This window comes from Bos javanicus, chromosome 7, assembly GCF_032452875.1.
Source record: "Bos javanicus breed banteng chromosome 7, ARS-OSU_banteng_1.0, whole genome shotgun sequence".
Lineage (NCBI taxonomy): Eukaryota > Metazoa > Chordata > Mammalia > Artiodactyla > Bovidae > Bos > Bos javanicus.
The window spans coordinates 100,950,916-100,967,372 of record NC_083874.1 but is presented as its reverse complement, the minus strand read 5'-3'; the positions used below and the strand labels follow the sequence as shown (position 1 = coordinate 100,967,372).

The window sequence follows — 16,457 nt, the reverse complement described above, 5'->3', positions numbered from 1 at the left end:
TGGGATGTGTCAGTGGCCCAAGGGAGGGGATGGCAGCTGGCACATAGATGCAGGCAGATGGGAAGCTGGATCCTTAAGCAGTGGAGGAGAAAATATGTAGTTAGGTTACTTTTAGAGAGAAACTGGGAGATAGGCTTTTCCTGCCTGCTCCCTCTGTGCTAAGCTTGAGTTTATCACTGCAGGAGGGGTGTTCTTATGCCTATTAATAACTGCTCTTTTGTTTACAGTCCTGTGAATACAAGGCCCCTTGGCTATCACAGCCAAGTGATCCCAGGACCTGTTCCTTCCTTGGGCAGCAGTCAGAAAAGCTGGGATGGCAGATATGTGTACTTGCTCCTTCCAGGGAGACTGGCCATTTGTAGTGGGCTAGAGTGAGAAGTCAAAGGTGGTGTCTGATGTCTTCCCCAGTCTCTGGGAAGATCACAGTTGGCTCCCAGATACCTGAGAATATACAAGAAACAGCACAAGTCTTGTGAAGCCTAAATATTTGCTGTCTGGCTCCTTATAGAGTGTATTCATTGATCCCTAATCTAAACCTACCTATTTAAAGGCAGTGATTGTCAGATTATTTAAAAAAGTAAACCTAAGCTAAACTCAGTCTACATGAAATCTACAGTAAATAATGACATACATATTGAAAGTCAAAAGATGAAAAAATCATAACATACAAACACTAAACAAAAGAAATCTAAAATAAATATATTAGTATCAGGCTTTAGAATCAAGAATAAAGAACATTGATAAAGAAACTGGGATAAAGAAACATTGCAAAATTATAAATGGTCAATTTACAAAGAGCAAACAATTATACTTAAGTGTACAGCTAACAACAGAGACTCAAGATCTAAGAGGAAAAAGCTAGTAAAACTGAAAGAAAAAAGATAAATCCAAAAATATACTTGAAAACTTTATTACTCCTCTCTCAAGGGAGATAAAAAAGTACTGAATAGCACAGTCAGTCAGCTTAAACAAATTTATATTTATGGAACATTCCGGTCAACAGAAGCAGAATACCTATTCTCTGAATACAAATGGAATATATAGCAAAATAGGCCATACTTTGGGTTACAAAACAGACCTTTAAAGTATAAAAGAACTGAAACTATACAGAGCACTATACCACAGCAGAATCAAACTGTCATCAAACAACAATAATGAGACAGTCTCTAAACACTCGGAAACCACATAACACACTTCTAAGAACCCACAGATCAAAGAAGTCTGAAGAAAAATTAACAGAAAATACATTTACCTGAATGAAAATGAAAATACCACATACCGCGATTGTGGGACCAAACTAAAACAGGACTGGGAGGGAAATTCATAGTACTAAATGCATACAGTAAAAAAATAGGAAATACCTCAATAATTTAAGGTCCTACCCATGAACTTAAGAGCAAAATAAACTCAAAAGAATCAGAAGAAAGCAAATAATAATACAAGTAGAAATCAATCAAACAAAAAAAAAAACACCTTATTCTTTTAAAGATCAATAAAATTGACACATCACTATCAAGATTAACAAAGAAAAAAAGCAGAAAACATACAGTTTACTGTTATGAGGAATAAAATAGGCAATATCTATCTTCATAGATATTTAAAGAATAAAGGCCTACCAAAAGTAACTCCATGCATATAAATTTGACAGGTAATATGGACTAATTCTCGAAAACAGAAAAAAAAACTCACCCAAAATGAAGTAGATAATTTGAATAGTTATAGAAGGAACTATTAAGCAAAGTGAATCCACCGTTTACAAAGTACCCCTAAAACATATGCTGGCCCAGATGATTTCACTGGAGAATTCTACCAAATATTTAAGGAATTAACAGTGATTCTACACAGTATCTTCTAGAAAGTATAAAAGGAAGGAATACTTCCTAACTTGATTGATGAGGCTGGTATTGTTCTGATAGCAAAGCCAAAGATAGTAAAAAAAAAAAAAGGATCACACAGAACTATATCTCTCATAAACTTAGATGCAGTAGCATCAACAAAACATTAGCAAGTTAAATGCAACAATATATATTACAAATTTATACAAAAACTATACCTTCCTGGTGCCTAATATTCATCCTCTCTCCTGTTTGGGGCTTATTCAGTGTACATGTGAGTCAGGGCCTTGACTCATCTATCCCTTCTTCAGTGGATCTTCCCGACACAGGAATCAAACCGGGCTCTCCTGCATTGCAGGCAGATTCTTTACCAATTGAGCTATCTGGGAAGCCCTTTAAATCAACCAAAAGGAGATACAAACTAGTCTTCTCATGAGCAGGTGTATGAGTTAGGCTCATCTGATTGGACTGCTCCCTCAAGATTTTGATTTTTGAGAAAGTAAGAAAAAAGCCCATGATCAGCCAGAGATTACCTGCAGCAGCCAGTGTAAAACTGGATACTGCAGTGCATCAGATCCCGGGGGTGGAGGCACGGGGGACATCTCGCTAAGAAGATTAGTCCTATAATGTACTTTTGCTTGCCTTTTTAGGGTTCACGATGGTTTTTAGAATCTACTTTTTGAGGCTTCTTACATATTTCTATGAGCTCTTTGACATTCTCTCAATAAATTCATGCACTTTACCAAGAATCAGTTCATGCTGCCTATATTGGTTCAAATACATAGTTTATAAATAAAAAAATGATAGTCTTAAAAATGATTTTAAACATAGCTACTTTTTCAAATGACAATAATGTAAATTAAGATCCTTTTATTTCCTTATAAATTTATATTTAGCAATTGTTCTGGATTTCCACTTTCAGCCAAGATGGAATAACACATTTCCCCTACTACAAAAGCCAACCAAAATTTTGACAAAAATTGAGACAGTGGTTTACATGACAGAGGACTCGGTCAGTGAAAGACAGTGATACATGAGAGGTAGGAAAAATTTAAGGTGAGCCTTATAATTCCTCCAGCTTACTGCCTTAAGAGGGTTTTGAGGTCATGATACAGGAAGGGGGAACCATACAGATTCTGTCAAACTCCTTGAGTTGAAGCAATTAAGCTGAGAGTCCAGAAAAAATCAGTGCAGCTAGAGTTCAGAGGATAGTATACGAGAAGACACAGCGTATCTACAGAGGATGAAGTATGAAGCAGAGCACTAACTAGCATATATGTGAGTAAAGTACCTGAGTCTAAGGCTACAAAGGAAAATTAAAGCAAGCAGAACCCACCACACACACACTGTTGGGGTTAGTGCCTGTTCTGACCAGTTAGACTGGGAAACCTCCAAAATCACAGAGCGTATAGAATACAGAAGGATCTTGCCTCAGTAACGGGTAATAATTAGCTCTAAACTGAGCACTACTTTGGCTCTAACAAATCTTGGAAGCAAGAGCTCAAAAAGGCAAAAAGCATTTACCTATAAATTAGCTACATTCCAGAACAAAGCTTATTTATAAAAATACAAAAATATCTAGTTTCCAAAATGGTGAAATTTACAAGACCTAAATACCCTTGAAAAATTAAAAGAAATTCAAATCAGCAGAAAAATACAACCCATAATGATTAGCAAAATGACAGACCCATAACTGATGTATATGTTAAGCTTATCAGAGAAGAATGTTAACACAGTTATTATACCAGTAATCCGTATGATAAAAATTCAAGTAGAAGACAATTTTAAAATCCAAATAAAGCTTCTAACCACTGCAATAATGTAAGAAAAAAATAAAAGGTATGAGAAGCAAAACTCTGTTGTCAACACCATTGCCTATGTAGAAAATCCAAAAAAACACTGTAATAAAATGAGCTTAGCAAGTTTGTAAGATACTAATAAATCTACAAGAATCTATGTCATTTATATATGCTACCTACAACTGTAGAAATCAATATTAAAAGTAGTATTATTAACTCCCATGAGGCTATCAATTGACTTTTCAACAGAAACTCTGTAGGCCAGAAGGGAGTGGCTTAATGTATTTAAAGTGATGAAAGGGAAAAAACCTAATACTATACCAAACAGGGCTTTTATTCAGATGTGATGGAGAGATAAAAAGTTAGATAAGCAAAAGCTAAAAGAGTTCAGCACCACCAAACTAGCTTTTTAAGAAATATTAAAAGGACTTCTCTAACTGAAAAAGGAGAGGCCATTACTAGAAACACGAAAATTAGAAAAGGAAAAAACTCACTGGTGACGGCAATCTGAAGGGAAGACAGTAAATCAACCACATGTAAGTCAGTAGAAAGACTAAAAGACAAAACTAATCAAATTATATCTGCAATAAATAGTTAAGGGGTACACAAAAAGATGTAATCTAGGTAAAAAACAGGAAACATGGGTGGAGCAAAAATGCAGGGTTATTAAAATGTGTTTGAACTTGAGATAAATAACAAAATAATGATACATGTGTCTCTGTCTGTGGGTACCTACTTTATGGTAACTGCAAATCAAAAATCTCTTAGTTACACAGACACACACACAAGAAAGGAATCCAAACATAACACGAAAAAGAGTCAAAATCATAAGGGACGAGAGCGAAAGAAGAGAAAGGAACAAAAAAGACCCACAGAAACAAACCCCCCAAAGTGAACAAAATGATGGTAAAGTACATGCTAGTAATAATTTCTTTAAATGTAAATGTTCTAAATACTCTAATGAAAATATATAGAGTGGCTGGAAAGGATTCAAAACAGGATATAAAAACTACTAGAGCTCATCAGTGAATTTGGTAATGTTGTAGGGTATAAATTTAATACACAGAAATCTGTTGCATTTCTATACACTAACTAATTTCTATCAGAAATTTAGAAAACAATCTCCAGCTTCCCAGGTGGTCCAGTAGTTAAGAATCCACCTTGCAATACAGGGGACACCGGTTTGATCCCTGGTCTGGGAAAATCCCACATGCTGTGAGGCAGTTAAGCTGTGACACAACTACTGAGCCTGTGCACTGAGAGTCCACAAGCCGCAGTTACTGAGGCCACAGCTGCTGAAGCCTGTGTGCCTCAGAGACTGTGCTCTGCAAGAAGAGAAGCCACTGAGATGAGAAGCCTGCACATTGCAGTGAAGAGTAACCCACACTCACCGCAACTTCACAGCAATGAAGATCCAGCACAGCCAAAAACAAATACATTTTTAAAAATTAAAAGGAAAAGAAAACGATTCCATTTTAAATGCATTACAAGAACAGAATACCTAGAAGTAAATCTAGGAAGGTAAAGAACTTGTACTCAGAAGACTATAATGGACAATGATGAATGAAATAGAAGATGATACACAGAGGGAAAGATAGACCATGTTAACGTGAGTCTCAGTGAACTCCGGGAGTTGGTGATGGACAGGGAGGCCTGGCGTGCTGCGATTCATGGGGTCACAAAGAGTCGGACATGACTGAGCGACTGAACTGAACTGAACTGAATGGGTGAAATAATTAATATTGTTAAAATGACCATACTACGCAATGAGAACTTCAGATTCAGTGCAATCCCTAAAAATATCAATGACATTTTTCAGAGAACTAGAACAACTAATGCTAAAATTTGTAAGGAAACAAAAGACCCTAAGCAGCCAAAATAATCTCATGAAAGAAGAAATCATGCTCCCTTGATTTCAAACTATACTACAGAGCTACAGTCATCAAAACGTATAGCACAGGCAAAAACCAGACACATAAATCAGTGGAAATAAAAGCAATCTTATATGGACAATTAAGCTCCAACAATGAAGGTATATACAACGGGGAAAAGACAGCTTCTTCAACAAATGGTGTTGGGAAAACTGGGCAGCTACATGCAAAAGAATCAAACTGGTCTACTCTCTCATACCATAAACAAAAATAAGTTCAAGATGGATTAAAGACTTAAATGTAAGGCCTGAGATCACAAAAGTACTGGAAGAAAACAGGCAGTACACTCTTTGACTTCAGTCTTAGTGATAGTTTTGGATGTCTCCTCAGGCAAAGAAAACAAATAAAAAAATAAACAAATGGGACTACATCAAACTAAAAATCTTTTGTTCAGTAAAAGAAAGCACCAGCAAACGGTAAAAGGCTGTCTACTGAATGGGAGAAGGTATTTGCAAAGGATATATCTGATAAGGGATTTATATCCAATATATACAAAGCATACGTACAAGTTTAGTTTCTACTCCTGGGTATTTAGGTGAAGAGAAGAAAAGCACTAATTAGAAAAGATGTATGCACCTCAGTAATTATGACAGCATTATTCACAATAGCCAAGGTATAGAAACAACCCAAGTGCCTATGAATAGATGAATGTATAAAAAAAGATGCAACACACATGCAGTGGAATATTAGTCATAAATAATGATGAAATCTTGCCATTTGTAACAACAAAGATGGAAATAGAGGGTATTTAAATATAAGTTAAATATGTTCAAAGGCAAATATTGTATGATTTCACTTATGTGTGGAATCTTTAAAAACGAATGAACAAACATCACACAACAGAAACAAAGTGGTATAGATACAGAGAGCAAACAACTGCTTGCCAGAGAGAAGGGAGTTGAGGGCAGGAATTAAATAGGTGAGGGAGTTAGGAGGTACAAACTTGTAGTTGCAAAATAAGTGAGTCACGGATATGAAATGTGCAGTGTGGGCATTATAGTCAGTAACTGTGTAATATCTGTGTGTGCTGATGTGTTGTAACTAGACTTAGTGTGATGGAAAGTTTGAAATGCATAGGAAACCACATCACCATGCTGTGTAATAGGAACTAACAGTGTCGTAGGCCAATTATGCTTCAAAAACCAACCAACCACTCAACTAACAACTCAGAAAAATATATCAAATTTGTTACTAAGGCAGGGTTTTAAGCAGAAACTGAAGGAAGGCAGTGGAAATGTACAAACTATCATTTATATATAAGTACTAGGGATGTAATAGACACTGCTGCTGCTGAGTCACTTCAGTCGTGTCCGACTTTCTGCGACCCCATAGACGGCAGCCCACCAGGCTCCCCCGTCCCTGGGATTCTCCAGGCAAGAACACTGGAGTGGGTTGCCATTTCCTTCTCCAATGCATGAAAGTGAAAAGTGAAAGTGAAGTCGCTCAGTCGTGTCTGACTCTTAGCGACCCCATGGATTGCAGCCGGCCAGGCTCCTCCGTCTATGGGATTTTCCAGGCAAGAGTACTGGAGTAGGGTACAGCTACATGTTATAGATGAAAGTTGTTAGAGTAAATTCTAAGAGTTCTCATTACAGGGACATTTTTTTTCTTTACTTAATTTTATATTGATGATGGATGCTCACTAAACTTATTGTGGTAATCATTTCATGGCATATGTAAGTCTAATAATTGTGCTATGCACCTTAAGTTTATAAAGTGTAAATTATATCTCAATAAAACTAGAAAAGCTTAAAAAATAACGTTAACAATACTATTAAGCAAGAAAAAATTCTGTAGAAGAAAAGATCAGTATTCAAAAATCTTTGGTATTTTATACACTACCTACAAACAATTTGAAATTGATATTAAACAACAATACCATTAGCAATAGTATTTTAAAAGAAAATTTTAAAGATAAATATGATAGAAGATGTAAAAACTCTATACAATGATTACTGTAAAACATGCTGAGAGAAATTAAAGACCTAAATTTTAACATGAAGAGATATCCAATGTTGGTGGATTAAAAGACTCAATATCTTTAAGATGTTAATATTCAGATGTTAATACAAAAATTAATGTGGGTATTCAATGTACTCGCAACCAAAATCCTAGTGAGCTTCCTTCTTTAGATATTGGAAAGATGACATTCAAATTCATATAGTTATGCAAAGGACCTAGAAAAACCACAAACAAACAATTCTAAAGAACAAAGATGGAGGACTAACACTATTTGATATCAAGACTTATTATAAGGCCACAATAATCAAGAAAGTAGTATTGGTGTAATATAGACAAGTAAGTCAGTGGAACAGAATAAAGTCCAAAAGTACACAAATACATATATACATAATTGATTTATGATAGAGTGCATATGCAGTTTATGGAACACTTAGATATCTATATTTAAACAAATAAACTTTGATCTGTATATTATACAATGCCAATAATTTAAAATGGATTGTAGACGTAAAATATACAATTCCAAGGATATGAGAAAAAATTTACGTGAACTTGTGTTCAGCAAAGATTTCTTAGATATGACACAAGATATGTGATCCGCAAAGAAATATATTGATAAATTGGACTTAATTAAAATTAAAAACACATGCTCTTTGAAAGAGTCCATTAAAGTAATGCAGAGACAGACCATAGACTATGAGGAGATATTTGAAAATCATATGTTTAACAAAGAACTAGATTTCTTGCTAATATTAACAACTCTCAATGCTTAATAAGAAAGCCACAAAAATGGGGAGAAGATTTGAACAGATATTTAACCAAATAATAAATATAGATGGAAAATAAGTGCATGGAAAGATGTCTAGCATCAGTCATTAGGGAAACTCATATTCAGTTCAGCTCCGTTACTCATTTGTGTCTGACTCTTTGTGACCCCATAGACTGCGGCACGGCAGGCCTCCCTGTCCATCACAAACTCCCTGGGTTCACCCAAACCCATGTCCATTGAGTCAGTGATGCCATCAAACCATCTCATCCTCTGTTGTCCCCTTCTCCTCCTGCCTTCAATCTTTCCCAGCATCAGGGTCTTTTCAATTGAATCAGTTCTTCGCATCAGGTGCCCAAAGTAGAGTTTCAGCTTCAGCATCAGTCCTTACAGTGAATATTCAGAACTGATTTTCTTCAGAGTGGACTGGTTGGATCTCCCGGCAGTCCAAGGGACTCTCAAACTATATCTTTGTTAGAATGTCTAAAATGAAAAAGACTCTTCCAAGTGTTGGCAAGAAATATAGGAAACAGTTGAAATCTTATACACTCTTTCTGAGATTATGAAATAACACAATCACTTTGGAAAACTAATTGACAGTTTCTTAAAAAGTTAAATGAACACCTACCATATGATACAAAAATTCTAGTCCTTGATGTTACTCAAGAGACATGGAAACATATGACCATACAAAGACCATGTAAAGACCAACTTCATGAAAGAAGTCAGACAAAAAGAGGGCACATACTGTATGATTCCATTTCATAAAATGCTTTGAAATTGAAAGTAATGAATAGTGTCAGAAAGTAGATCAGCAGATGCCATGGGGTGGAGGAACTATTAATACAAAGGAGCATGAGGGAACCGTTGCGGGTGATGGTCGTGTTCTTTAACATGATTGCAGTGATGATTTCACAAGTGTATGCAAATTCTATACCTTGTATATGTACAGTTTATTGTATATAAGTTATTCCTAAATCTGTTAAAATTAAGAATCATATTTTATTGGTCTCATTGATATCTCGATGTGTGTGTTAATATGTATAATACACTAGTATTATAATTACATTCAATCTCTTTTTTTTACAGAATAGGGCAGTTGGGAAACCTGACAGCTCCTTGCAATTCCCATTGTAAATGCTCATCTGCATTTTATTCTGCTACATGTGGAAGAAATGATATTGGATATTTTTCTCCTTGCTTTGCAGGTTGTACACAGTCTAAAACATTAAAGGCTAGCAAGGTTATTATCTTCTATTATGCTTCTCTCTCTCCATTAAGAAGTGCATCTTATAGATGTTTACATTTTACTCTTGCTCTCTATAAAATCCTTTTTTTCTCCTTATTTTCTCTTTTCTTAAATTTTTCTTAAATTGTGGATTTATTGGTCACAATTCATAGGACTTATGGAGAACCGTAAGTGAAGTGAAAGTGTTAGTTACTCAATGGAATCCGACTCTGTGACACCATGGACTGTAGCCTGCCAGGCTCCTCTGTCCATAGGATTCTCCAGACAAGAATACTCAAGATTCCCTTCCCCTGGGGATCTTCCCAGCCCAGAGATGGGACCCGGGTCTCCTGTATTGTAGGCAGATTCTTCACCATCTGAGTCACCAGGGAAGCCCAGGAACGACTTTGGGATCCATCATTTTATTCAATGGTTCTCTCTCCTCTCTCTCTGGCTAGTCTTTGTGAGGGGAAGAGAAAAACAAAGAGCATTTTTCCTCACATATGGATATTATACCATCTTCCCAAGTAGGCAATAAAGTACTTTACTAGTACTTTATTTATTCGTATCTACACCACAATATTCTTTTTTGCTGTCACAAACAGATAATTTTATTACAAGATAATAACATACCTGACCAACTTTAGTTCCTCATTGTTGTATTTTTTCTGGCCTATGATTTAACAATGTATCTTCAGTTTTTATTGAATATTTATATTGAAAAGATTATATACCCTTAAAAATTTTTTTCTTAAATGTTTAAAATGATTCTTTAAATTTTTAAAATTTAAGATGGTTATTTATAAATATTATATTTTCTAAAAACTATTACATATTTTAAATGATTTATATATTTTAAAATATATTTAAAATATTTTAAATCATTCAAAATAGGTTACTATAGAAAACTTTAAATATAGTAGAAAAGCATAATGAACTCCTATATGTTACCCATCTTCAACAATTTATTAACTTATGGAAAATCTTATTTTAAAAAAATGATTTTTTAAGTGTTCATATTGTAACCACAGTATAAAGCAGAACTGTTTGACTTTGGTGTTTTGATCCCATGGGATATTCAAGAGCCCAAAAGTCCACTCACTGAAATGCTCTAACCCCTCTTTCTTTTTCTGGGGAATCCCTTTTAGGGATTTGTTTCTATTTCATAAAAATCTTTATATTTAATTTGTCTAAGGAATAAGTAATTCTTAAGGAATAATGAAGTAATTCACAAAATAGTGACTCAAACTGTGTGATAACATTTTTATTTATCTCATTGGTATTGACATATATACACTATCATCTGTAAAATAGATAGCTGGTGGGAAGCTGCCACATAATACAGGGAGCCCAGGCTGGTGCTCTGTGATAACATTTGATCCTGAATAAAAATTAAAAGAATGAAATATATTTGACCAAAAATTGCTGCCGTTACTGCTGCTGCTGCTGCTGCTAAGTTGCTTCAGTCGTGTCCGACTCTGTGCAACCCCATAGACGGCAGCCCACCAGGCTCCCCCGTCCCTGGGATTCTCCAGGCAAGAACACTGGAGTGGGTTGCCATTTCCTTCTCCAATACATGAAAGTGAAAAGTGAAAGTGAAGTCGCTCAGTCGTGTCCGACTCTTAGCGACCCCATGGACTGCAGCCTACCAGGCTCCTCCATGCATGGGATTTTCCAGGCAAAAGTACTGGAGTGGGGTGCCATTGCCTTCTCCATGACCAAAAATTAGATGTTACAAATTACCCAAGACAATTAGCTTTGAAACGCAATAAAGTCTCTAAAGGAAAACTGACCATAGCAGATGTTATGATTAGTACCATTTGATACAGATGAAGCCAATTAATGGATAAAACATACATTAACTTCAAGTGGGAAAGAACTGATACCAATAAACATAATTTTAACAAAATGAAAATTAAATAAGAGAAGTATTTAAAAAACTTTAAATATATATAAAAAACTATTGTGTCTAAATTGTGTTAGTGGAATTCCTTCTGGAAATTTTTTTTTCAATGGAAATATGTCAACTTTGAAATAATTCTGATTAAATGTTCATATTCAAAGTATGATCAGGGTCAAATGTGTTAGAATTGAGTGCCCTTCAGTTAGATTTATGCAAAAATTTACAAGAGGAGTGGTAGGAAACACTACATCTCTGAAGATTTCTAATTTTCTGTAGAGATTCACAGCTTTACCAAAACTGAAAACAGATGTCTGCTATTCATGTTGATAATATTCCAAGTGTTTTGTCTCTTTGAGACCCACATGTATTGCTATTTTCCATGCTATCAAAGACCTTCAACTATCCTTACATAGATATGAGAGAAATCTCTAGCTTTTCTTCATGATCTTTTCACTGGGACTAGTTCTTTTCAGCCGGAGAAGGCACTGGCGACCCACTCCAGTACTCTTGCCTGGAAACTCCCATGGACGGAGGAGCCTGGAAGGCTGTAGTCCATGGGGTTGCTAAGAGTCGGACACGACTAAGCGACTTCACTTTGAGTTTTCACTTTCATGCACTGGAGAAGGAAATGGCAACCCACTCCAGTGTTCTTGCCTGGAGAATCCCAGGGATGACGGAGCCTGGTGGGCTGCCGTCTATGGGGCCGCACAGAGTCAGACACGACTGAAGCAACTTAGCATAGCATAGCATAGCATGTCAGAGAAGGCAATGGCACCCCACTCCAGTACTCTTGCCTGGAAAATCCCATGGATGGAGGAGCCTGGTGGGCTGCAGTCCATGGGGTCGCTAAGAGTCCGACATGACTGAGCAACTTCACTTTCACTTTTCATTTTCATGCACTGGAGAAGGAAATGGCAACCCACTCCAGTGTTCTTGCCTGGAGAATCCCAGGGACGGGGGAGCCTGGTGGGCTGCGGTCTGTGGAGTCGCACAGAGTCGAACACGACTGACGTGACTTAGCAGCTTAGCAGCAATTCTTTTCAGCAGCTGATACGGCTTTCATCATAAACAACAAATAACAGCAGTTTCAGGGGGCTTCTTCTAGAGACTGTTCTCATTCAACAGGAGCCTCATTCTAATTATTTATAGAGAAGGGAAGTCCGTATTGTCCAAAGTGTTAAGGATTATAAGAAGCCAGGCTTAGGGTCTCTTCCAGTTGAAACACCCCTAGAATATTTTAATTTCATTTACTGATTTGCCTCCTTTGTGTTATTTTTGTCATATATATTTTATTTCCCCATATACTTTTAAGGACACATATCCTTTTTGTTGGGCTTCCCTGGTGGCTCAGCTGGTGAAGAAGTCACCTGCAATGCAGGAAACCCCACATCAAAGGGTTGGGAAAATCCCCTGGAGAAGGGATAGGCGACCCACTGCAGTATTCTTGGGTGACATATTCAGTATTCTTGCAGACATATGTAATTTTGATAAATTATGTAAATTATGGGCTTCCCTGGTGACTCAGATGGTTAAGAATCTGCCTGCAGTGCACGAGACCTGGGTTGGATCCCTGGGTTGGGAAGATCCCCTGGAGCAGGAAATGGCCACCCCCTCCATAGACAGAGGAGCCTGGCGGGCTACAGTCCATGGGGCCACAAAGAGTCAGACACAGCACACACCACACCCTTTTTGTTGCTGTTTTGTACAGTCAGTTTGCCCATTTCCTTGCATTTTCATATGAGGTTATTTTCTTTCTTCCTGAAGAACTATATTTTACCTTTCATTTCTGAAAAGAAAAACTGTTTTCATTTGGTATGGAATCCTATATTGGCAATGAGCTGTCCCCACATCCTGCCCCGCCCCTCCATTTGGAAGATGCCATTATGTCGTCTTTATGTCTCTGGCTGCTTAGCTGCTTTTAAAATTTTCTCTTTATTTTTGATTTTCAAGAATTTTACTTTGATGTGCTTGGATGCGGTTTTCATTATAATTATTTTGCTAGAGTTTCACAGAATGTCTTTAGTTTTTGGATTTATAGTCTATCAGTTGGAAAATTCTTGGTAATTGTTTCTCCCTCATTTTTTCCTCTTTTATTGGAGGGGGAAGCACTGTATATTAGCTTAATATCGCTGTGTAACACATTATTACAGCCTTAGTGTCTTTAAATAATACTCATTTATTAGCTGACAGGATCAGAAGTCCAGATATGGCATCACTCAGTCCTCTGCTCAGAGTCTCACAGATTGAAATCAGGGTATTGGCTGAAATATATTCCTTTCTGGAGGCTCTGGGGGGAAAAACCTACTTCCGAGCTCATTCAGATTATGGGCCAAATTTAGTTCCTTTGGACTGTAAAAAATGAAGCCTCCTTTTACTTGTTAGCTGTCTGCTAAGGGCCGATTTTAGGTCTCAGAGGCCACCCCCCTTCTTTGCTACATGACTCCTTCCATCTTCAAAGCCAGCAAAGGAATCTCACTTATGACACATGCTCTGAATCTCTGAGTTCGGGAAAGGCCCAGTTGCTTATATACACTATCTGATTGGGTGAGGTTTACCACCTCTTAGCAATGCCATGTAACATAAACTTAGTAAGAGGATTAAAATTCACCAGTTTCCATCAACCTAGTAATTATGCAGGTTTATAAAATAGAGGGGTGGGATTCATAGGTGCCATTTTAGAATTCTGCCTAACACTAGACTACAAATAGACTTTTCTACTGCGTCCCATCCTTTTTTTTTTTTTTTTTTTTCTATTTTCTATCTCCTTTTATCTGTTTAGATATTTTCTATTGGCCTGTCTTCCAGTTGCTATTTCTGTGTTTTGCAATGTCTGCTGTGCTGTCAAACCCATTAACTGAGGTGGTAAGTTTACTCATTGTATTTTTCAGTTCTAACACTGTGTTTTTGCAGAATCCAAACCCCTGGAGAAACTGTACATTCCTTAAGATATTTTATCTATTTACATTCTATTTTCTGGAAAATATTAATTATAACTGTTTTAAAGTTCTTGTTTTCAGGTCTACTATTTGTAGTAGCCTACTTATGTTTGTTCTTCTAGTTTTAAGCCAATTATTCTTATCATTTTGCATACTTTGTAATGATATATGAAATCCTAAACATTATATATAAAAATATATCAACATAATTATACCATCATCTATTTCTCTATTTTGGCTTCATGAATTTTCAGACTCTCTCACTGTGTGCGTAACATTAATAATTGTCACAGCTTCTTGATGAATTGTTTCTTTTATCTTTACAAAATGTTCCTTTCCAACTCTGATAATACTCTTTTTCTTGAAGTATGTTTTGTGTATTAAATAGTCACTGTAGATTTTCTTGCTGTTTTCATGGTGCATCTTATTTCTATCATTTTATTTTCCAACAGTTTAAAGTGTCTCCCATAGCCCATGGATAATATGCTTTTGCTTTATTCCACATTTCTGTTAATGTCTGTCTTTCAATTGGCATTTTTAGACAACTGACAATTATTGTAATTATTGATATTGTAGAGTTAGATCTGTCTTCCTCTTTTATTATTTGGATTGAATATTTTTTAATGTTTCATTTTTAATTTAACTTTTGCCGTTTTGGTTATATCTCTTTGGTTATAACTCCACAGAGCCTAATATCTTGTAATTCTATCATCTGTTCACTAAACTTTCTTCATATTTTCACTCTTCCTGTTGGTCAGCTTAGGTTCCATGGTCTGCAATTGTTTGTTACACTAGATCTCTACTTTGCACCTTCTCTACCCTACTCATTGTTCCAGAAGACTGGACTATAGGATGAGAGTTCCTTTGCCCTCTAGCTTCTGACTGGACTATATGCTAGTAAGAAGTCCTAGTAGAAAATCAGAAAGATGGGGTAGGAGAAAGTAAAGCCATTGTGTTTATTTTCTTGGTTCCCTCTCTGTGCCTTGGACTGACCGCCCTTTCCTGCAAATCTTAGTTTTTTTCAGGGAGGCCTTCTCCATATGACTTTCTCCTTCTGGTAAGCATTCCTACCCTAGGACCCTTCAAATCTACTTTTAAAATACATGCTGGATCTGATTATCTTCATCATTTTCTTTGATACCTGGGCCCCAATCACCACTGACTTGCATCTTATTTCAATAGCCTTTTAACTTTTCTCTGCTTTCACAGTTCAGTAGTATCAATATAGCTGCTAAAGTAGTCTTTTTAAATATATCACTTATACATATACCCCTCTAATGGTTTCATATTGCTAAGAATATAAACCAAAGTTCTAAACTGCTCTTGCAATTACCTACCAATTTCTGTATAAATCCTTTCCTCATTACTCTGATCTTGTTTTCTCTTAGTTTTCTTTATGTCCACTCTGATTCAACCAAATTTTCCACCTTGTTTTCTTTGAACTTGTCAAGCAAGCTCAAGTCCCAAGGCTTTTTAATTTCTATTTTGTTTTTCCTACCTGGAATATACTTCTTTCAGATAGCCACAATGGCTCACTTCTTTACCTCTTCAAACCTCTGCTTAAATATCACTGTATCTTTGTGGCATTACCTGACTGTGCAAAACTCATCCTTATCATCTCTCTGATTTTTCCTTCCTTTATTTTTTTTCTCCGTAGTATTCATCACTGTGTGCTCCATTAAAGGTTCTTTTTATATAAAAAAATCACTTATATTATGCAAGTAAATTTTCTACACGAGGGCAGGGATTTCTGTTGTATGTTTACTCTGTTTTAATAATACCTAAAATGATGTTTGGTACAAGGGCATTATAAAAAAAATACGACGGAAAGAATGATTTACTCTTTGGATATTTCTATTTTTGTTTAACATATCCAGCAACCACTTAGCAGCTTCCCTAAACAACTGATATGACTTTTGTACCATCATCTTCTGAATCACTGAGGTTCAAGTCATCTTTATTTCCCCAGGGAAGCCTGGTGTGCTGCAGTACATAGAGTCACAAAAAGCTGGACATGACTTAGCGACTGAACAACAAAATTATTTAATTTAGAATCTTCTCAATATATTAGCAAATTGCTTACTAGTTTTTGTATCT

General features: G+C 36.2%; 1 protein-coding gene across 6 annotated transcripts in view; it reads left to right on the top strand.

Moving 5' to 3' along the window:
- The window catches only part of SLCO6A1 (solute carrier organic anion transporter family member 6A1), a 112,734-nt gene that overhangs the window by 70,951 nt on the left and 25,326 nt on the right, over positions 1 to 16,457 (top strand). For 5 of the 6 annotated variants that reach the window (XM_061424476.1, XM_061424475.1, XM_061424473.1 and 2 more), the window contains exon 9: positions 9,383 to 9,536. In XM_061424476.1, the coding sequence (XP_061280460.1) occupies positions 9,383 to 9,536 (154 nt within the window). The remainder of the gene's footprint in view (positions 1 to 9,382; positions 9,537 to 16,457) is intronic. The other variant, XM_061424477.1, reaches the window with a different exon arrangement.